Genomic DNA, 23,027 nt, shown 5'->3' on the forward strand with positions numbered 1-23,027 from the left:
ACATTTACCATGTGGTCATGCAGGCTGGAAACTGACAGATGGTAATTTTAAAGAGACAAACTATAGCCATATGTCCGCTCACTAAGTACAAGTGTCGTACCGGAGATCAGGGATATAAACTCATTCGCAGATGATCAGTGGTTCTTAGAAACATGGTAGTGACAGGTTTAATTCAGAGAATTTTTGTAACAAAACGTTACATTTTGCTCAATTAAAAACAAAACACATATATATTGCCTTTTAACACATTTTGTATATACACATTTTGTTTTGTTTTGCATTAGGCTGCCATTTTGTTATGCCTTCAAAGTCAAACTGACTGTCAGTTGAGACTGCATGTAGCTGTGACCAAACTTTTTTTCATACTTCTCTGTAATAATCAGACTTTTATTGATGGGCAGATGTGTCCAACGTAAACCCCAGGATGGTCAGTCTAAGCCTCTCTGCTTAATATGGTCATTACTTGTCCATAGCTGGACTAGGGGTGGACAGTGAACCATAGGTACTTGATATAGACAGGAAAGATCCTGTCTTCCTCTATTCACTTTAACTCAAATATCTGCTCATAACACATGCCCAGCAATGTGTGGGCACTTCCAGGTGGTCCCACCGGAGGCCTTGCATCACTAGTACTAGTACTGTGCATTTGATGTCATCAGAAGTCAACTCTTGTACCTGATTTTGTCTCTTCAATACAACATATGTGGTGTTAATAGATCGAGTTACAGATTCTACACCTAAAATTCTCGTGGTTGTTGCATCAGCTTGGAGTCATCAGGAAAGCCTCTCATGGTAAAGTGGAACCCCCATTTTAAGACCTTCGGAAATGTGAGCAAATCAGGGAGGGAGTCTTAAAACGGGAGTGAATTTACAATTGTTATGAATAGAAAGTCTGAAAAATCAAGGTCTTGAAAAGGGAAAAGTCTTAAATTGGGGGGTCTTAAAAGGGGCCGGGTCTTTGTGTTTTCTTCAAAGGGGGGTTTCACTGTATTGACCATACAATTACAAGGTCACCTGCTATCAGCTGTACTTTACCTTGGACTGCCTGTGACTGTGTTGAGAGTGGTGTAGTACCTTGGACTGCCTGTGACTGTTGAGAGTGGTGTAGTACCTTGGACTGCCTGTGACTGTGTTGAGAGTGGTGTAGTACCTTGGACTGCCTGTGACTGTTGAGAGTGGTGTAGTACCTTGGACTGCCTGTGACTGTGTTGAGAGTGGTGTAGTACCTTGGACTGCCTGTGACTGTGTTGAGAGTGGTTTAGTACCTTGGACTGCCTGTGACTGTGTTGAGAGTGGTGTAGTACCTTGGACTGCCTGTGACTGTGTTGAGAGTGGTGTAGTACCTTGGACTGCCGGTGACTGTGTTGAGAGTGGTGTAGTACCTTGGACTGCCTGTGACTGTGTTGAGAGTGGTGTAGTACCTTGGACTGCCTGTGACTGTGTTGAGAGTGGTGTAGTACCTTGGACTGCCTGTGACTGTGTTGAGAGTGGTGTAGTACCTTGGACTGCCTGTGACTGTGTTGAGAGTGGTGTTGTACCTTGGACTGCCTGTGACTGTGTTGAGAGTGGTGTAGTACCTTGGACTGCCTGTGACTGTGTTGAGAGTGGTGTAGTACCTTGGACTGCCTGTGACTGTGTTGAGAGTGGTGTAGTACCTTGGACTGCCTGTGACTGTGTTGAGAGTGGTGTAGTACCTTGGACTGCCTGTGACTGTTGAGAGTGGTGTAGTGTAGTGTGTAGGTGGAACTCTCACACACGCATACAACACGTACTAACACAGCTAGTGTGTTTCAGGAAACTGTAAGGGTTCTTTTCTTTGGAGCTATGGTACATTGTTTACATGGATAATCGTGCAGCCATCTTGTCTGTCTTAATACCGGGTCTGCCTTAAAGCTGTGGTCTATTTATGACTTTCCGGGGCTACGAGGTTGGAAAAAAAAAGGATGAAAATCATGTGCAGAGTTCTGTACAGCAAACGCTACCCGAAACCCCACCTATACGGCGTGTATGCACTTGAGAGCTTCAGTCAACGCTTGAATTTTGCAGGGATAGCATCCGGTTTGCTCTCTCAAGATTGATCATATTTTATCTTCAAGAGAGATCAAGGGGAAAAAATAAACGCCCCGGCGAAGATTCGAACTCACGACCTCGAGACTTCGTGTCTGATTTCCTAACCACTAGGCTACTGCGCCAATTGAAAAAAAGATGGAAAAACATTGATATGAACTCATGTTATGTTATCATTGAAGCAGCATGATTTATATCTCTATCCGCCCACTGTTCAGAAGTGAATACATGTATAACTTTTTCTTTGATATCTGTTTTGAAGTGCACAGAGCTTTGGAGAGATTCTATCACTGTTCTTGTCATTTTTCTTGCATGTTGTAAATAGAGATATCGCAGTTATTTGCATGGCGCAAATGTCGTGTAGCATGACGGTGTAAACATGTACTGCGATTCCGTGAAACATGTTTGCAAATAAAGGCAAATTTGAATGGCAATTTTTACGTTTTTGCAACGCATGAATGGTAATTCAAGCGTAGAATGATATAAAATTATTATTTTTTCTATTTTTGACAACACTGGTGGAATGGCTTAGCGGTTAAGACATCGGCCCCGACATTTTGAGACCCCGAGGCCTTGAGTTCGAATCCCTACCAAGTCGTTTATTTTTTCTGCTTGACAAGTATGCTCAGCTCTGAGAGAGCAAACCGGATGTTAACACTGCAACATTCAAGCGTTGACTGAAGCTCTCAAGGTCATACACGCCGTATAAATGGGGTTTCGGGTAGTGTTTGATGTACAGAATTCTGTACATGATTTTCAGCCCTATCTTTTCAAACTCGTAGCCCCGGATAGTTATAAATAGACCACAGCTTTAATACCGGAATCTAGTAGAACTACTTTATCACTGGCTTACAACTATCAGGTACAGAAACCAGTTTCAGATTGAGGACACTACAAGTGGGTCTGCTTATCACAGTATGTCACTCTGGCTACAATATTACTGCCAACCATGTTAACCCCTTGCTTACTGTTGCACTCGCAAATTTATGAAGAGTTCTCAGAATACAGGTACAATATGTAACACATAAACTATGGAGCTAGACACACACACGCACACGCACACACACAAACAATCCCAACGAATGAACAATTCTGCTGGCTGACTCTTTCATTGCGCAGCGATCAAGTTCATTACTTGCGAAGCAAGTGGTTTTTGAACCAAGCACATTCTGTTCTGGAAAGCTTTTTTGTGGTTAACTGAGTTTAAGGAACCTAGCTGTCATTCCTGGTCAACTCCTGCCCCCAAGCTGTTCTCAAACTCTCCTTCCCTCCACCCCATACCCCCTCCCGCCCCCCCCCCCCCCCCACCCCCCACCCCTTGCAGCCTGTGGTGACACAATTAATGGTCATGTGACTGTGAGACATATATTGACCATGGTGATTAAGTGGAAGTAGAAGAAGACTTCTAGCTGTTCCTTGACATAAAGTGGATTGGGTGGCCGAGTGGTAACGCACTTGCGCTCGGAAGCGAGAGGTTGCGAGTTTGACCCTGGGTCAGGGCGTTAGCAATTTTCTCCCCCCTTTCCTAACCTAGGTGGTGGGTTCAAGTGCTAGTCTTTCGGATGAGACGAATCGAAAAACCCCGAGGTCCCTTCGTGTACACTACATTGGGGTGTGCACGTTAAAGATCCCACGATTGACAAAAGGGTCTTTCCTGGCAAAATTGTATAGGCATAGATAAATATGTCCACCAAAATACCCGTGTGACTTGGAATAATAGGCCGTGAAAAGTAGGATTATGCGCCGAAATGGCTGCGATCTGCTGGCCCATGTGAATGCGTGACGTATTGTGTAAAAAAATTCCATCTCACACGGCATAAATAAATCCCTGCGCCTTGAATATGTGCGCGATATAAATTGCATAAAAAAATTTTTTTTTTAAATAAATAAAAAAATCCCTGCGCTTAGAACTGTACCCACGGAATACGCGCGATATAAGCCTCATATTGATTGATTGATTGATTGATAAATGTAATTGCATTTGACATGCAGATTACAGAACCAAATGGTTCTTGTGACAGATCAGGTGTATATTTAGAGTTAGATCATGGGGAAACTGGGAATGCAGAAGAAGAAGAAGAATTAGATCATGGGAGACTGACGCACGCAGCTCTCAAAAGGGTTACACTTGACCTCAGTCAGTGATCTCAGGACTGCCATTGAATCAAGAATTCCCAGGCAGATAACAAGTCCAAGTTCAACTCATGAATTTACCCACAGCTAGGTTGGAATCATGACTGAATCGAGCAGTTCCGACAACAAAGAGTAAGCTAAGAAATAACAATTTTCGGCTAATGATCATAGCTTTATGTCAAGCAGATTTACTCTGCAAATCATGACTAACCTGTGCTCTTTTGAAAAAGGAAAGAAAAAGGTGTTTGACGAAATCAAAGAAGTACTATTATGTCATTTATATCTTGAGAGTGCAAAGTGATTGAACTCTACGGAGGCCGTGTTATCTCACTTTTTGTGCTTTATTCATTTACCTGTTCATGGTTGTTACTATTCGACTGAACAGTAGAGAATTATAGAAGAATTCCATGCAGTGTATGTTTATATGACAAGACTAACAACCATGCAACACAAATATCCCCCATCATGCTAAAGGGAGATATCAATGAAACACAAGCCTTATGATCAGTCAAGTTCATTTTTACTGGACTGATAAATCAACATAGGTAAAGGTTTTGGCATAAAATGGGCACGGATTGGCGGAAGATAAGCATGGCTAACGGGGGGTAACTGCTTTATTGTGAAATTCCATCCCTCCAAAAGCTGGGCCTAGCAGTTTGACTGGCAACAACGGGTCTGAGATCCACTGCAAACCTTCATTTGCTCCTGAGTCAGCATGGTCGGGGTGTGAAACCATTATCATGTGCTTGCTTTCCGGCACCCATGCTGCTGTTTTGCGGGGCTTTGCTACCAGCCTCAGATCTGGAGGGAGCAGGGTCCAGAACCGGCCACGGGATATCCCATCCCGTGGTTACGCTTGCCACATCCCGTGGTTCACTTGGGCTCACCTGTGGACCCTGCGTAAGTCCGGTAACAATCTACCAAAATACAGCAGATATTTGTGTGAAAAAGCTGTTGAGAGAGAAAGGCAGACAGACAACCAGAGTCAGAGAATCATGCAGTGGCCATGTTGTCGGCCCTCATTCGAGTCATTGATAGCACCAAGAAAAGTGGTTGTGATGTTGTTCTGACATGGATTACAGGATCTTTTCTGTGCGCACTTGATCTTGTGCTTGCGTGTACACATGAAGGGGGATAAGGCACTAGCAGGTCTGCATACAAGTTGACCTGGGAGATTGGAAAAATCTCCACCCTGAGCCCACCAGGCGGCCACGGCCGGGATTTGAACTCACACACTTGCGGATAGGAAGCCAATGTGTTATCCACTAGGCCACTGCGCCCGTCTATTGTGTCCATCTGATTCTTCACATTTATTTTTCCCTTTGCAGCAAAGATGACAAAGCACCGCCTCCAAGGGTCGCGACAATGGGGGAACTTGTAAGTACAATTTTCAAAATCAAAAAACAAGGAAGGTAGGTTGTTGGAACGTTTGTTATTGACAAAACAATACATTCACAAATATATCGACCCAACGGTCTTTTAAGTGCACAGACAAACAATAACAAAAACTTATCGTAAGGACTGGGTGGCCGAGTGGTAACGCACTTGCGCTCGGAAGCGAGAGGTTGCGAGTTCGACCCTGGGTCAGGGCGTTAGCAATTTTCTCCCCCCTTTCCTAACCTAGGTGGTGGGTTCAAGTGCTAGTCTTTCGAATGAGACGAAAAACCGAGGTCCCTTCGTGTGCACTACATTGGGGTGTGCACGTTAAAGATCCCACGATTGACAAAAGGGTCTTTCCTGGCAAAATTGTATAGGCATAGATAAAAATGTCCACCAAAATACCCGTGTGACTTGGAATAATAGGCCGTGAAAAGTAGGATATGTGCCGAAATGGCTGCGATCTGCTGGCCGATGTGAATGCGTGATGTATTGTGATCTATCATCTCACACGGCATAAATAAATCCCTGCGCCTTGAATATGTGTGCGCGATATAAATTGCATACAAAAAATAAAAAAAATACCTGCGCTTAGAACTGTACCCACGGAATACGCGCGATATAAGCCTCATATTGATTGATTGATTGATTGATCTGGCTGATTTTTCCTTCCGCCTGCCACAAAGCGGCAAGCGAAACAAAAACAAACAAGAGGCGAAGCCTTCAAGGCTCCCGTAAGAAATCAACAAGCAATCTGAGGAAAAAATCGTGATCATTTTGACTTTGAGAACAGATTCATTCCGATTCCTTATATCTGCATGTTCAAGTAAATGGTGGACAGTTTTTTTCGGGGAGAGTAAACTTGAGACTCTACTGCAAGTCTTGACATTCACATAAACCGAACCACGAACAAAGACATCCAAACATTACAGGCACTTTAGATCAACTCATTTCACAAGAGGTGACTGCTTAGCACTGTGTTTGACATCCATGTCTGCTGAAATAAAAAGAAATTAAAACAAAACGGATTAACAGTACTGGTGACACGTTATCAGAGTGGGAGACACTAGATCTGTCTCTGTACTTACCGGGATACGACTGCCAGATCGACACTGCGCATTCGACAGCTCTTCCTCGCGTGGACATTGGAAAAACGCTGTGCAGATCAAATTGTAGGAAATCTCCCTTTGGTATCTTCTTTATTTACTTTTCTGGGGCTTAGAAACCGAACAACATGAAATCATCTTCCCCGAAGGCAGAGGTGAGAACTGGAGAAGTGAATCTATGTATACCACAATCCTTCGCACGACCCCTGACCTGGTCTTGACACCTGACCTGGTCTTGACACCTGACCTGGTCTACATACCACACACGACACAAACCAGTCAACTGCTTGTACCCCTTCAAAACCCCACACCACCCGTTTTCTTTGGATACACGCTTTAACTACACACATGCCAACACAATGTTGATCATTGCTTCAATATTTTGAAGATGGTGCTTGAAAAATAACCAGGTGAAATGAGTATTTCGGTGTTTAGTCAAATGTTAAAGTTTCTACCACAGACATACATACGCACGCATGCACGCACGCACAGACAGACAAAGTTTAGCATCGCATAGGCTACACTTACGTGAGCCAAAAAACGCAACAATTTTCAAAGACACAGGCTTTTACCGGTGTAAATGTAGTGAAAGTTTCTTTTGAGTGATTTTCAAATACAGTTTACCAATTTTGTTTCAATTTTATTCATTTTTTTTGTCTGTAGGCTGCTAATCCCCCCCCCCCCCCTCCCCCCAAAAAAAACAAAAAAACAAAAAAACCACCCAATACGCATTTTTAAAGAGACTGTTACACAGGCGTCTTATGTGACAGTTCCTCCCTCTGACAGTTTCTTTTAAGTAGTTTTCAAATACAGCTTTCACATTTTCTTTCATTTGTTCATTTTCTGGTTTATAGGCCGATAACCCCCCCCCCCCCCCCCCCCCACTCCAACAAAAAGACAATCACACACATTTTTAAAGACACTGTTACATGGTCGTTTACCAGTTAAAATGAAGTGACAGTTTCTTTTGAGTAATTTCCAAATACAGTTTTCACATTTTCTTTCATTTGTTAATTTTCTGGTAAAGGCTTACCCACCCCCACCCCCCTCCTACCAAAAACCCACCCACACACATTTTAAAGACACTGTTACAGAGGCGTTTACAAGTGTAATTGTAGTGAAAGTTTCTTTTGAGTAATTTTCAATACAATTTTCAAATTTTGTTTTCATTTTTCCATTTTCTAGTCAGAAGGCTGATAACCCTCCCCCCCCCCCCCCCCAACAACAACAAAAACCACACAAACACAGAAAAACTCCACATACACCATAATTTTTTTCTTATCTGTTGAATATGATTTCAGTTTTCATTTGCCACATGCCTGGACAACTTCCTTATCATGGTGGGGTCGGTGTCGGCGATGGGTGTGGGGGCTGGCTTCCCCCTGATGGCTATTGTACTGGGCGGTATGACCGACGACTTCATCAAAGGTCTGAAAGATTCTTTTAGAGAATTATGTAACAGTGGACTAGCTCCCCCCCCCCCCCTCCCCTCCTCCACCCCTCCTCCACTTTTTAAGACAGAAAAATTAAAAAGAAAATCACGTCATAAATAAGGGGGAACATTTACAGAGGTTATGAACAGAACATTTGTAAAACTAAAGTCTGAAAAGGGTGGGAGGAGAATCTAAAAAGGAGGAGGGGGGGGGGGGGGGTAACATTGTATTTATAGTTGACACAGCAGGTTTAAGATAACATAAGAATACTTTAATGGACATTTTCATTGTACAGTGGAACCCCCCTTTTAAGACCCCCCAGTTTAAGACCCTGTTACCTGAGATTTTTTGTTCATTTAACCTCTGTAAATGTACCCCCATTTTAAGACTCCCTCCTTTTTAAGACATGATTTCCTCAGATTTTTAGAGGTCTTAAAAGGGGGGTTCCACTGTACATAAAGATGAAAATGTGTCTTTTGTCATTCTCCAGGACCAAACGGAACCTTATTCAACAGCTCCAGTCCCAACGCGACAAGCTTTGACTTTGAGAGCTCCATGAACGACAACACCATCAAGATGAGCTACATTGGTGCCGGCGTCTTAGTCTGCTCCTTCTTACAGGTCACTAGCTCTCTTTTACATTTTGTTTTTTTATAGATTTTTTCCCCCGTATATGCAAGGAGTGTATGGATGTATGAGTGTTGCTGTTTGTTTTTAATGTAAAGAATATGTGATGTGCGTTGCAGGTGTGTGGATGGGTAACCTCCAGTGAACGTCAGATTTTCAAAATGCGGCGTGCATTCTTCAAAGCCATCCTGCGTCAGGACATGGCCTGGTTTGACACCAACCCTTCAGGGGAGCTAACTACTCGCCTCACTGAGTCAGTTTTATTTTTGCTTATTCCCCTTGAATGTGTAGTTCTGATGATCAGAAAGTATTTCAGGTGATAAGAAAATTCTGATAAGTACAATAGAACCCCCCTTTTAAGACCTCTAAAAATCTGAGAAAATCAGGTCTTAACAAGAAGAGCAAACGCTCGATCGAGTCACTTTCGCAGTTCTGAATATTATATGAGGCATCAGATGGACAGGAAGAAATTGCTATTCACAACACAATGAGTCACGTTCACATAAAATTTGAGCCCGGTCACTTTTATAGTTTCCGAGAAAAGCCCAACGTTAAGTTGTGTGTTGCCGAACAGAAAAGGCTAGTTATCTCCCTTGTTTTTCTGATAACGTTCGTAAAAGGCTACAGATGTAAATACTTTGATGTAAAGAATAATCCTACAAAGTTTCAATCACATCCGATGAACTTTGTCAAAGATATAAAATGTCTAATTTTTCCTTTGACGCTGACCTGTGACCTTGAAAAAGGTCAAAGGTCAACGAAACCATCGTTAAAGTGTAGAGGTCATTGGAGGTCACGACTAAACAAAATATGAGCCCGATCGCTTTGATAGTTTCCGAGAAAAGTCCAACGTTAAGGTGGTGTCTACGGACGGCCGGCCGGATGGCCGGCCGGACGGCCGGCCGGCCGGACAGACTAACACTGACCGATTACATAGAGTCACTTTTTCTCAAGTGACTCAAAAAGGAAGGAGTCTTAAAATGGGGGTAAATTTACAGAGCTTATGAACAGAAAGTCTGAGGAAGCAAGGTCCTAAAAGGGAGGAAGTCTGAAATTGGGCAGGGTGTTGAAAGGGTGGTTCCACCGTTTTGATCCATGATGTTAACTGTACTTTAATTACCACATGTACAATGTACTCACAAACACTTTCACAGTTGCAGTAACTAAACTAGAGCCTTGCAAATCAAACCAGAAACTGTCTGATTCCCAGTCTGAGTCATTCATTGAAAATAATAATAATAATAATAATAATAATAATGGACATTTATTTAGCGCTTCTCCACAGCTCGAAGCGCTTTACAAGTGAAGTTCAATTTACAAGTTCAATCAAAAACACAACACGATATATACAATTAATACAATTTGTCTCAGATGAAAAGAAAAATACTCATCAAAGAGCACATATGTGGCCATTTCTGCGAAAAGGGACCCTGTTGAGCTAAGCCTCTGATTGGAGAAACGCGGGGTCAAAGTTAGAGCAAAATGTAAACAAACTTTGCTGTGCTGACTGATGCCCACTTCAAGTTGAATTTGTAAAATGTTCAATGAATTATCAGCGATAGTACAATGAACAGCAATTTAAAGTAATGGAAAATAGTCTTGGGATCAACATTACAAACTTCTACAAATGTTTATGTTCATTCCTCCTCAGGAAAAACACATCGAACCGATGACAAGTTGACTGCGATGATGCCGAAAATGCCGACAGAGTGTTTTGTTGTGCTTCGAGAAAAAAAATTTCGTCGCTAGTTTTGGTCAAGTTAAAACAACTTACCTATTTTTTTTTTTAATGTTTGACAGTAAGCTTAATATAAACTTTCATCTGGAAGCACATTCAGCAAAGTGATGTAGCCAAATCATCACACAGCTACATTTCACTAGACGGATCTATACGCATAGTTCAGGTAGATCTGACTTTCACGCGACCGTAGCACTGTACGAAAAAGCAGACGACAAATGCAGTTGCCCGATGAAGAACAGTTACTCCCCGTTTACATCTTTAGTTGCTTCCCTTGCTAAAGTTACTGATATTTAGATCAGTGGTTACTGACTGGGGCATTCTGTTCTTTGCAGCTGTGAATTCTGATAGTGGAAGGGCAAGTCAGTCTTCTCAGTTGAACACGGAATGTTCTGCTGACAGAAGTCACTTTGGGATAAGACAACGATTTTGTTGACGAGGTCAATGCTGTTAATTCAGAATAATTTTGTTGCACTTCGCCCGGACATTATTTTGTGACTCCGAAGTCGAAGCAGATCTACTTTGATCACGATGGTGTTGTAAAGGTTCACGATGACAACGCACACTACTAATCGGTTAAAGAGTTCTCCAAGAGCATAGGCCTATTGCGAAGCAAGGTCTTCCTCTTCCTGATCGTTTGAATGCCCGGACATCGTAAATGAGAACCTGTTGCTCTTACCGTTTGCTGTCTCCACTTAGATCTATGACAGGCTACAATTTCAGGTAAGTTACCATATAGACTGCAGTGTGTGTTTTGTGTGTGTGTGTGTGTGTGTGCGCGCGCGCGCAGCTTGTGTGTGTGTGTGTGTGTTGTGTGAGGGTTTCTGTATGTGTGTGTGTGTGTGTGTGTGTGTGTGTGTGTGTGAGAGAGAGAGAGAGAGAGAGAGAGAGAGAGAGAGAGAGAGAGAGAGAAAGAGGGGTAGATAGAGGAAGAGAGATGATAATGACAATGATGATTTTGATGATGATGATGATGATGATGATGGTGGTGGTGGTATGTGTGTACGTGTAGTATGTTTTTAAACTCCTCTTTTTTTTTATTTAACCAATGTTACTCTCTTTCTCTCAGTTTGCTGGCGTGGAACAGCAAACAAGTCCAGCAATTCACCGGACAGTGCAACAACAAAAGACAGAAGTGCCTGGCCACAAAGCAGGTGTTCGACAGAATGGGGCAACAGCAATGTCCAGCCGGTTCCAGTTCCAAGGAAATCAGCATGGTTTACCCTTGGGACTTTGCTCAGTAGGTAAAGACATATTAATACTTTACAATTTGTCAGTACTTTAAAAAAAAAGGGGGGGAGCAATACAGTTATATTTGTGTTTATGTGCTGTTTTCTCCAACAAAGAAGCACACACACAGACACACACACACACAGACACACACACACACACACACACACACACACACACACACACACACACACTACATTTTCGATAATGTCACCATACCATACCAGCTTAGAAATGGCAAGTGGACAGGTACCCAAAACCAGACTTGAGCTGTGCAAATAGTGGTTAGTAAATAATATGTTGATCAACTCTGTGGTTGCCTTTGTTTCAGAGAAGCAAATCGTCTACCTTGCGAATGAGGCAGGGGTACAGAGGAGGGTAGCAACTTCAGTCTTCGGCATGGTGCATCAATACTTAGGCATGCAGTTTTGTGTGTGAATGAACAGCACAAATCCATTTTGAAAATGTCTTGATCGTCGGCCACATCAAGTTCGACCCTGATTGGCATTTCAGTTTGTTGAAAGTAAAGGGAGACGTTCGATAGCAGAGTGCACGGATGACATTTTCAATTCAGTGAAGTGATGGACAGACTGACAGACCCACGTGTGCAAGGACACACAGCACCATATGTTACTTTCTACAACTGGAAGCTGTATTTACCAAGGAAACTGAACAATTAATCCTTGTTATGAAATTTAGAAGTACCACAACTTCAAATCGACAGCCTCAAATAGTTTGTGTTTGTATGTGCGTGGGTGAAGAAAGAATAGAACATGGCGGGGGGAGAGGTAGTATGAAAGAAGAAGAAATATTCGAGAAAAAAAATCATATGGCTGATTGTTTTTACATTTAGTCAAGTTTTGATTAAATGTTTTAACATAGAGGGGGAATCGAAACGAGGGTCGTGGTGTATGTGTGTGTGTGTCTGTGCGTGTGTGTGTGTAGATCGATTCAGACTAAACTACTGGACCGATCTTTATGAAATTTGACATGAGAGTTCCTGGGTATAAAATCCCCAGATTTTTGATTTTTTATTTCGATAAATGTCTTTTATGACGTCATATCCGGCTTTTTGTAAAAGTTGAGGCGGCACTGTCACACCTTCATTTTTCAATCAAATTGATTGAAATTTTGGCCAAGCAATCTTCGACGAAGGCCGGACTTCAGTATTGCATTTCAGCATGGAGGCTTAAAAATTAATTTATGACTTTGGTCATTAAAAATCTGAAAATTGTAATTAAAAATATTTTTTTATAAAACGATTGAAAATTACTTTTATTTTATTCTTCATCATGTTCTGATTCCCAAAAATATATAAATATGTTATATTCGGATTAAAAACAAGCTCTGAAAATTAAAAATATAAAAATCATGATTAAAATTAAGTTTACGAAATCGTTTTAAAAACAATTTCATCTTATTCCTTGTCGGTTCCTGATTCCAAAAACATATAGATATGATATGTTTGGATTAAAAACACGCTCAGAAAGTTATAACGAAGAGAGGTACAGTAAAGTGTGCTATGCAGCACAGCGCAACCGCTACCGCGCTGAACAGGCTCGTCACTTTCACTGCCTTTTGCACTAGCGGCGGACTACGGTGATTGTGAAAAAAATGCAGTGCGTTCAGTTTCATTCTGTGAGTTCCACAGCTTGACTAAATGTAGTAATTTCGCCTTACGCGACTTGTTTCTTCTGCATGGGAGGAGAGAATGATAGAAAAAGACGAAAAAGTAAAAATTAGGGTAACGTTACAAAAAGGGCAATAACTCTGGAATGAAACATTATTTTGACCTAAAACCATACAAGTAATAACGGCAGATGATTGAACTTACTATTTCCCGGCAAAAGTTTGTTTTTAAAAGTTTGGCCATTTTAAGTCATTTTGGGGGTATCTCCAAAAAAGGGTCATAACTCCGTGAAAAATAAATTTGAAGGTCTGAAATTCTCACATCACGTTCTAAATATAACAGTCTGTCAAATAAAATCCAAAACTCAAAATCGATAAATTTGTCAACAAGGTCCCTTTTCGCAGAAATGGCCACATATATGCTTGCATAAAATACAAAGAATCACATTTTTTTCGCAGCGCAGCACAGTGCACAGTAAAAAAAACAAACTTTTGAGCTTTTTTTCTTGATGGCTTTTGGAGCAAAAATACATGGACATAGTGTCCCGTGGAAGAATAAACAAAATCTTGCACCGTTCCCATGCCTGTAGTAATACAGTGGACACCCCCCCCCCCCCCCCCCCCTATTTAAGACCTCCAAAAATCTGAGAAAATGGGGTCTTAAAGGTACTGAACTTGTCAAATCCAGGTGCACGGAGCCCCTGGGGCTTTTAGTCATACCTCAGGCAGCTATCCGTTAGAAGAACTACCAAGTTTCATTGACTTGCACCCAAAGAGTCAAGAACTGCGATTTTTTTACGAATTAATTTCGTACTCGGACCCGGCTGGTCTTGACCTATTTTTGGATCTAAATTTAGATCAGGTAGATCACCACATGCATATCATGCACAACTGAAAAGACATGTCACAAGCAAACTATGTCAGACATCATCATGAGTTTGTGTAAAACAAAATGGAGGCCGGAATCACTCAGTTGAATCGAACTCCGACCAAACACCACGTAATAACTAGGTTAATTTATGCACTCGCGTGAACAAGAAACTGTCGAGCTTCACAGATGTCGTCGTTGGGTAGTTTTGGGTTTGTTTTACTACCATAGGAGGATTTTTGAACTGTAAATGCACTCAGCTGCAACAAAAACGCAAAACGAAGGCTGTGAGCTGCACTGTGCCTTTAAATAGGAGGCAGTCTTAAAATGGGATTCAATTTACAGAGATTATGAAGAGATAATCTGAGAAAGCAGGGTCTTAAAAGGGGGAAGTCTTAAATCGGTGGGTCTGAATAGGGGGTTTCCACTGTGTCTCACTGGGGATTTGAACTGTGTCGCAGTGACCTTGAGCGAATATGTGATGGGATGGTAAATTTACAGAGATTATGAACAGATAATCTGAGAAAGCAATGTCTTAAGACTGAAAAGTTCAAAAATGGTGGGTCTTAATATGGGGGTTTTATGCACTGTGTCTCACTGGGGATTTGAACTGTGTCGCAGTGACCTTGAGCGAATATGTGATGGGATGGTAAATTTACAGAGATTATGAACAGATAATCTGAGAAAGCAATGTCTTAAATGGGGGACGTCAAATCATGGGGTTTCATGCACTATTTCTCACTGGGGATTTGAACTGTGTCGCAGTGACCTGGAGCGTGTGCGCGACGGGATGGGTGACAAGTTCGGCATGGTGATCCGCTCGTTCGCACAGTTTCTGTCTGGCCTCACCATCGGCTTCGTCAAGGGCTGGCAGCTGTCGCTGGTCATGCTGTCCGTGGGACCACTGCTCGCCATCTCTTTCGGCTTCATGATCAAGGTCAGTCACAGCGTCTCCCCCGAAAGCGGCTTATGGCTGCCTGAATGGCGGGGTTTGTTTGTTTCGTTCATGGGCTGAAACTCCCATGGCTTTTATGTGAATGACCGTTTTTACCACGCTATTTAGGCAGCCATACGCCGCTTTCGGGTGAAATCGGTCATACACGTAAAAACCCACTCGTGCAAAAACATGAGTGAGCATGGGATTTTAGCCCATGAACGAAGAAGAAGCAGAAGTCACAGTGCCAGCGCTGTAGCTTGGACCAAGTTTGCACTGATGTTGATTCGACCACTCCAACAAAGTTCATAATGAAGATATAATTAGACCACTTTGATAAAGTGAATTATTGAAATAATTAGACCACTCCAATCAAGTTCATGATGATATTAATTTGACCACTTCAACAAAGTTCAGAATGAAGATAATTAGACCACTTTTATATGTTCATAATGAAGAATGTTAGACCACTTTAATAAAGTAAATTATTATAATAATTAGACCACTCCAATAACGTTCATGATGAAGATAATTAAACCACTTCAACAAAGTTCATAATTCATTTGACAAAACAACTTCAATGAAGTTCACAGTTAAGTTTATTAGACCATTTCAACAAAGTTCATACTGAAGTTAAAGATACTACACCTAAGGCGCCATTTTGGAACGTTTTCTGACGATGTATGTGCATGCATGCATTTACACGTATACAGAACCAAATACATTACTCGTTGACACCCAAACACACACAGAGAAACATCCTGACACACATGCGTGACCCCCAACACCAAACCCATCCTCTCCCTAACACACACACACACACACACACACACACACACACACACACAGACAGCTTCGACATAGACAGCAGTAACAAAGCCCTGTTCAAACCTGATGCTCTCAAGATTGCGTTTAAGTTGTACGTTAGAATCATTCTTACAGATGTTGTGATCACTACCGTCTGTGCAGTTGACAACATCCTTATCCCAGAAAGAGCAAGCAGCTTACGCCAAAGCAGGCAGTGTGGCAGAGGAAGTCTTTTCCTGCATTCGCACAGTCATATCTTTTGGTGGCTGGCGTAGAGAGAAAGCACGGTTTGTATAAAAGAACATCACCTATTTGATAGTCACAAACGGGAGGGTAGTTCGAAAGAAACTCATACACTACAAGCATAAGCATTGGTATTGAATTTGTAAAGCTTGTGCCCATATATATTCTTAAGATTTTAATGAAACAATATTGCCCGTGTAATATTCAAAACGGGAGGGCGAATGGAAAGAAACTCATGTGCTGCATCCAAAAGCATTGGTATTGTATTTGTTTAAGCTTGTGGTTGTTGTTGTCACAAGAGCTGAAGTGAATCTCTTAAAACAGAAATTATAGTAACCTTGACATTTTTAATAGATACCAGCTGACAGTGTAAAAGTTGTGAATTGAAAGAATGATAACTACTAGTTTGGAAAGCTTTTCTGTTTCTACTGCTGTTAATAATGTTAAATTATGTATTGTCAGAATATTTCTAAAGGAGAATGATTTACTTAGTCTGAAGCACAGAAACATCCAAATCGCCAAGAATGGAGTTACGTGAACATTCCATGACAACGTGGGTTTGTGTTTTCCTGTATTCCAGGTACAACGAAGCTCTGGAGGAGAGTCAGAAACTGGGAGTGAAGAAGAGTCTGGTCCAGGGGCTGGGTATTGGCATCACCATGCTCTGTATCTTTGGCTCCTACGGTCTCGCCTTCTGGTAAGTTCATGTGTGTTCTGTCTACAGTACAGGGGAACCCCCCTTTTAGGACCCCCTCCCTTTTAAGACCCCCTTTTCTCAGACTTTCTGTTCATAACCTCTGTAAATTTACCCCCATTTTAAGACTCCCTCCTTTTTCGAAGTGCGCAAGGTGAAAATGCAATCACTGGTTATGAGGTCAGTTATAATTATGTATGTTACTAACTTGCAGGTATGGATCGACACAGGTGAATGATTACCTCAACACCAACGGAGATGAGGGCCTGTCACCTGGAGATGTTCTCACTGTGAGTACAGCAACAAAATCATCACAGTTCACTGCTTGGTCTGCACATTTTGGCTTGTCTGTTTCTTACAATCTTTGTTCTGATGGTTTATTATATATGGTGATGGAATTGCTGTTGGTTTAAACTATTGTGTTTGTTTCTTCATGTTAACACACATGTTTTCAACAGTATTGGTGAGGAGACTTAAGGACCACAATAAGTTTAAATTGCTTTTTAATTCAATTTTTTGTAACCCTTATTAACTTTATATTTTGTAATTTTCTGAAGTGCGACCCTAGCAAGGGAGGAGCAGACTGCTCTTTTCTTCTTCTTCTTCTTCAGCGTTCCAGAATTTTTCTGGTTACGTGTGAGCTCGTTTGCCCATTTGGGTTCCCCACACCATACTCTGAGAGCATAGTCAGCTCACTCCGCTTTCATTGAGTACGCATGCTGGGTATTTTCGTGTTTCCATAACCCACCAAACTCTTGACATGAATTACAGGATCTTTTCCGTGCGCACTTGGTCTTGTGCTTGCGTGTACACACGAAGGGGGTTAAGTCACTAGCAAGTCTGCACATAAGTTGACCTGGGAGATCGGAAAAATCTCCACTCTTAACCCACCAGGCGGCAGCGACCGGGATTCGAACTCACGACCTCCCGATTAGGAGGCCGACGTCTTACCACCACGCCACTGCGCCCGTCACTGCTCTTTTCACTATGCTTTAATGAATATATCTTGTCCTAGCTAGCTTCTCTTTGTTTTTTCTGCTGTTGCTTCAGTGCCTGCAATAAAGAAATGCAGGGGAAACGAGGAGAGAGATGGGATTGACATTAGCTCTGGTAGCTCAGTGGTTACAGCATTTGAATACACCTAAACAGTCGCATATACCTCTTGTTGCTGTTAGGTAATTTTCATTAGGAGGAAGCAACCTGAATTTCCCAGCAATGGGATAACAGGAAATCTGACCATATATCCGCAATTTCGAGGATTTCCGCGAAAGCAAAAAAATGAAAAATATATGTAGTGTTTTTCTGTACATGCACAATTGATCTTTCACCAGAGGGGGTTAAAATCATATTTTTGGCCAAAATGCTTCAGCACGGCTCTTCCCTTTGACACTGCCAGGGGACCTTATACACGTATGTGACCCCCTGGACCCCCCGCGTTATTATTTCCTTGAAATTAATTCTTCCTTGAATGGATTGCCTGGATAATAGAGTAATGAAAATAGAATGATGAAAAATGCCATGTGCAGGTGTTCTTCTGTGTGATGTCGTCTTCCATGGCCCTGGGGCAAGCAGCCCCCAACATGGGTTCTATCTCCGCGGCCAAGGGGGCTGGCGGCAAGGTCTTTGAACTCATAAAGCGGGTGAGTCACAGTGTGCAGTTCATTTTATCTCTGCTACTTTCTTGTCTTCGCTTGACCATCCAGATGCCCTCCCCCTTTGTCTTCGCTTGACCATCCAGATGCCCTTCCCCTTTGTCTTCACTTGACCATCCAGATGCCCTCCCCCTGTGTCTTCGCTTGACCATCCAGATGCCCTCCCCCTTTGTCTTCGCTTGACCATCCAGATGCCCTCCCCCTTTGTCTTCGCTTGACCATCCAGATGCCCTCCCCCTGTGTCTTCGCTTGACCATCCAGATGCCCTCCCCCTTTGTCTTTGCTTGACCATCCAGATGCCCTCCCCCTTTGTCTTCGCTTGACCATCCAGATGCCCTCCCCCTTTGTCTTCGCTTGACCGTCCAGATGCCCTCCCCCTTTGTCTTCGCTTGACCATCCAGATGCCCTCCCCCTTTGTCTTCGCTTGACCATCCAGATGCCCTCCCCCTTTGTCTTCGCTTGACCATCCAGATGCCCTCCCCCTTTGTCTTCGCTTGACCATCCAGATGCCCTCCCCCTTTGTCTTCGCTTGACCATCCAGATGCCCTCCCCCTTTGTCTTCACTTGACCATCCAGATGCCCTCCCCCTTTGTCTTCGCTTGACCGTCCAGATGCCCTCCCCCTTTTGTCTTCGCTTGACCGTCCAGATGCCCTCCCCCTTTGTCTTCGCTAGACCGTCCAGATGCCCTCCCCCTTTGTCTTCGCTTGACCATCCAGATGCCCTCCCCCTTTGTCTTCGCTTGACCATCTAGATGCCCTCCCCCTTTGTCTTCGCTTGACCATCCAGATGCCCTCCCCTTTGTCTTCGCTTGACCATCCAGATGCCCTCCCCCTTTGTCTTCGCTTGACCATCCAGATGCCCTCCCCCTTTGTCCTCGCTTGACCATCCAGATGCCCTCCCCCTTTGTCTTCGCTAGACCGTCCAGATGCCCTCCCCCTTTGTCTTCGCTAGACCGTCCAGATGCCCTCCCCCTTTGTCTTCGCTTGACCATCCAGATGCCCTCCCCCTTTGTCTTCGCTTGACCATCCAGATGCCCTCCCCCTTTGTCTTCGCTTGACCATACAGATGCCCTCCCCCTTTGTCTTCGCTTGACCATACAGATGCCCTCCCCCTTTGTCTTCGCTTGACCATCCAGATGCCCTCCCCCTTTGTCTTCGCTTGACCATCCAGATGCCCTCCCCCTTTGTCTTCGCTTGACCATCCAGATGCCCTCCCCCTTTGTCTTCGCTTGACCATACAGATGCCCTCCCCCTTTGTCTTCGCTTGACCATCCAGATGCCCTCCCCCTTTGTCTTCGCTTGACCATACAGATGCCCTCCCCCTTTGTCTTCGCTTGACCATACAGATGCCCTCCCCCTTTGTCTTCGCTTGACCATACAGATGCCCTCCCCCTTTGTCTTCACTTGACCATCCAGATGCCCTCCCCCTTTGTCTTCGCTTGACCATCCAGATGCCCTCCCCCTTTGTCTTCGCTTGACCATCCAGATGCCCTCCCCCTTTGTCCTCGCTTGACCATCCAGATGCCCTCCCCCTTTGTCTTCGCTTGACCATACAGATGCCCTCCCCCTTTGTCTTCGCTTGACCATCCAGATGCCCTCCCCCTTTGTCTTCGCTTGACCATCCAGATGCCCTCCCCCTTTGTCTTCGCTTGACCATACAGATGCCCTCCCCCTTTGTCTTCGCTTGACCATCCAGATGCCCTCCCCCTTTGTCTTCGCTTGACCATCCAGATGCCCTCCCCCTTTGTCTTCGCTTGACCATCCAGATGCCCTCCCCCTTTGTCTTCGCTTGACCATACAGATGCCCTCCCCCTTTGTCTTCGCTTGACCATACAGATGCCCTCCCCCTTTGTCTTCGCTTGACCATACAGATGCCCTCCCCCTTTGTCTTCGCTTGACCATACAGATGCCCTCCCCCTTTGTCTTCGCTTGACCATACAGATGCCCTCCCCCTTTGTCTTCACTTGACCATCCAGATGCCCTCCCCCTTTGTCTTCGCTTGACCATCCAGATGCCCTTCCCCTTTGTCTTCACTTGACCATCCAGATGCCCTCCCCCTTTGTCTTCACTTGACCATCCAGATGCCCTCCCCCTTTGTCCTCGCTTGACCATCCAGATGCCCTCCCCCTTTGTCTTCGCTTGACCGTCCAGATGCCCTCCCCCTTTGTCTTCGCTTGACCATCCAGATGCCCTCCCCCTTTGTCTTCGCTTGACCATCCAGATTCCCTCCCCCTTTGTCTTCGCTTGACCATCCAGATGCCCTCCCCCTGTGTCTTTGCTTGACCATACAGATGCCCTCCCCCTTTGTCTTCGCTTGACCATACAGATGCCCTCCCCCTTTGCTCCCCGTCCCCACACCAATCCCTTCTTCTTTATTTTTTTGGTTTTTTTGTGGTTTGTTAGTTTGTTGTTGTGCTTGTTAACAGTCATGTTCAGAATCAGATCAATAGGGTTGGTCACTTTTGTGTATTAGACCTACCTTGTTCATTTCAGAAATGTGCACGCAAAAGCAGGTTTATTGATATGAAGGTACAAATATTTTTTACTCTTGTTCTTTTTTATTCCTATGCATGAACTTTATTTCATTCTGATGATCTGTGAAAGCACCTGCTGCTTTGAAATAGCAATGCACCAAATCTCGCAGAACTTATACCTATGGTTTCTTGCTTCTTTTTTTTTTCTCAAAACACACTGCAACAAAATTGTGTGAACTCGGAGACTTATAGAAGGAATCAGTCAAGAGATCAACGAAATTCATTTACGTTTTTTTGCCTTTTTTCTTGTTATCAGTGGATCTCACTGTAATGAAAATGTGTGAAGTTAGACGCCTGAAGAAGGAAGAAAGGTAATGTAGAGTTGTGTTAGTGATGGAGTCTGGCTGCTGCGGTCTCCTTGTATGTTCTTGGGAACTTTTGCGTATAACCATAAAAGTTTTTACAGGGCTAAGAAATTAGCTCTAAAATTCTCAATCCTGTTTGACTGGGCTTTGCCACCAAAGGTGATTGTTGTGTTCCGACACTCGGTTACATATGTGTGAATTTTGTTTACTACAGACACCTTCGATTGATTCATCGAGCCTTGATGGCGAGAGACCGCGACAGGTGGAGGGAAGACTGGACTTCAAGGGTGTGTCCTTTGCTTATCCCACAAGACCAGAAATCAAGGTTTGCCTTTACTGAATTATTTACAACATTATTTTTTTCTTACTATTTTTTTTAAACGAACTTCACAAAACATTATGCATAGGGGTGTTTAAACACATCCGTGTAAAGCTTGGTTAGCTTTGTAGACATTTAATCAGGGAATTCTATCTTTACACAAACATTTCCAAAAATATAAGTGATGGAAGAAAGGTTGTGCAAGTGGCACTTACACTTCAAACATTTTCTTTCTGTACATACGCCTAAAACATAGTCAAAGAAGAAAGATTTGCAAGAGGCATTCGCACCCACTTAATTGTTTTTGAACATCAAGAACATAAGATTAGGGAAGAAAGTTTATGAGAGGAATTTGCACTGTATTTGACCATGCTAGTTGTGTGCTTGAGAGAGAGAGAGACAGACAGACAGAGACAGAGAGAGAGAGAGAGTGTCAGGTATATTTGTACTTGTAGTGTCAATATGATTTGTACGTGACAGGTATTGAAAAGTTTCAACGTGAGCGTCAAGCCAGGACAGACTGTGGCGCTGGTGGGAGGCAGCGGTTGTGGCAAGTCTACCATCATCAAGCTCATTCAGCGCTTCTATGACCCACTCTCTGGGGAGGTAAACACAGCAACTTCTTACACACCTCCCCCCCCCCCAGTCCTCCCCCCCCACCCCCCCAACATCCCACTCCTCCCCTTCCTTCTTCCCCCTTCCTCTCCCCTTCCCCCGAATCTCTTCATACTCAACGTGGCCCTACAGTTTCACAATTTGTCTGCATAAACACACAGATGTACTGGCATGTATGCAATGGCATGTACAAGTATGTATGTATGTACATTATGCATACACACTCGAACGTACTCACTCACTTATCCGGACTGTGTCGTCCAGAACGTGATCCATGCAGTGAAGGTTAAGACGCTTTTTCAGACTTTCTTTCCAGAACCCAGAGTTGCCAACTGATACGGATTTCCCGTATCGGATACGGATTTTTCGTGATTTTTGAAACGGAAAAACTTCATTGATACGGGAAATTTCAAAAATGACATTTGTAAAAAAAAAAAGGGGGGGAGAAATATTCCGATTGGACGAAAGCGTGAGATCGGTTTCCGATCACGGGCAAAACGACTCACAAAGATCAGGAAGTAAGTCCCAGCGCATGCGCACAACGGTCGACGCATGCGCAGTCACCGTTTTCGGACACAACATCCGCTTGTTTCGCGCGATTCATCCTCACTCTGTCTTCTTTGTTCAACACGACAAGACGTCAGCATGGAAAACCCATCGAAGAAACGCAAGAGGAATGCATTAAGCGGTCAGCATTTGACTGAATGGGAGAAAAC

The 23,027-nt window shown here is 43.4% G+C and overlaps 1 protein-coding gene and 1 long non-coding RNA gene across 4 annotated transcripts in view; both read left to right on the forward strand.

The window, feature by feature from the left end:
* The window catches only part of LOC138978530 (ATP-dependent translocase ABCB1-like), a 50,666-nt gene that overhangs the window by 4,894 nt on the left and 22,745 nt on the right, over positions 1-23,027 (forward strand). For all 3 annotated transcript variants that reach the window (XM_070351265.1, XM_070351266.1, XM_070351264.1), the window contains exons 3-13: positions 5,529-5,577; positions 7,985-8,111; positions 8,607-8,737; positions 8,863-8,996; positions 14,974-15,145; positions 16,112-16,236; positions 16,773-16,889; positions 17,101-17,176; positions 18,413-18,526; positions 21,592-21,702; positions 22,177-22,302. In XM_070351265.1, coding sequence (XP_070207366.1) covers positions 5,529-5,577; positions 7,985-8,111; positions 8,607-8,737; positions 8,863-8,996; positions 14,974-15,145; positions 16,112-16,236; positions 16,773-16,889; positions 17,101-17,176; positions 18,413-18,526; positions 21,592-21,702; positions 22,177-22,302 — 1,282 coding nt within the window. The remainder of the gene's footprint in view (positions 1-5,528; positions 5,578-7,984; positions 8,112-8,606; positions 8,738-8,862; positions 8,997-14,973; positions 15,146-16,111; positions 16,237-16,772; positions 16,890-17,100; positions 17,177-18,412; positions 18,527-21,591; positions 21,703-22,176; positions 22,303-23,027) is intronic.
* Positions 10,163-13,007, forward strand: LOC138978549 (uncharacterized). The gene is made up of 3 exons (XR_011459724.1): positions 10,163-11,204; positions 11,551-11,725; positions 12,043-13,007. It is a non-coding gene; the product is annotated as an uncharacterized lncRNA (long non-coding RNA).

This window comes from Littorina saxatilis, linkage group LG10 (assembly GCF_037325665.1).
Source record: "Littorina saxatilis isolate snail1 linkage group LG10, US_GU_Lsax_2.0, whole genome shotgun sequence".
NCBI classification, from domain to species: Eukaryota; Metazoa; Mollusca; class Gastropoda; order Littorinimorpha; family Littorinidae; genus Littorina; species Littorina saxatilis.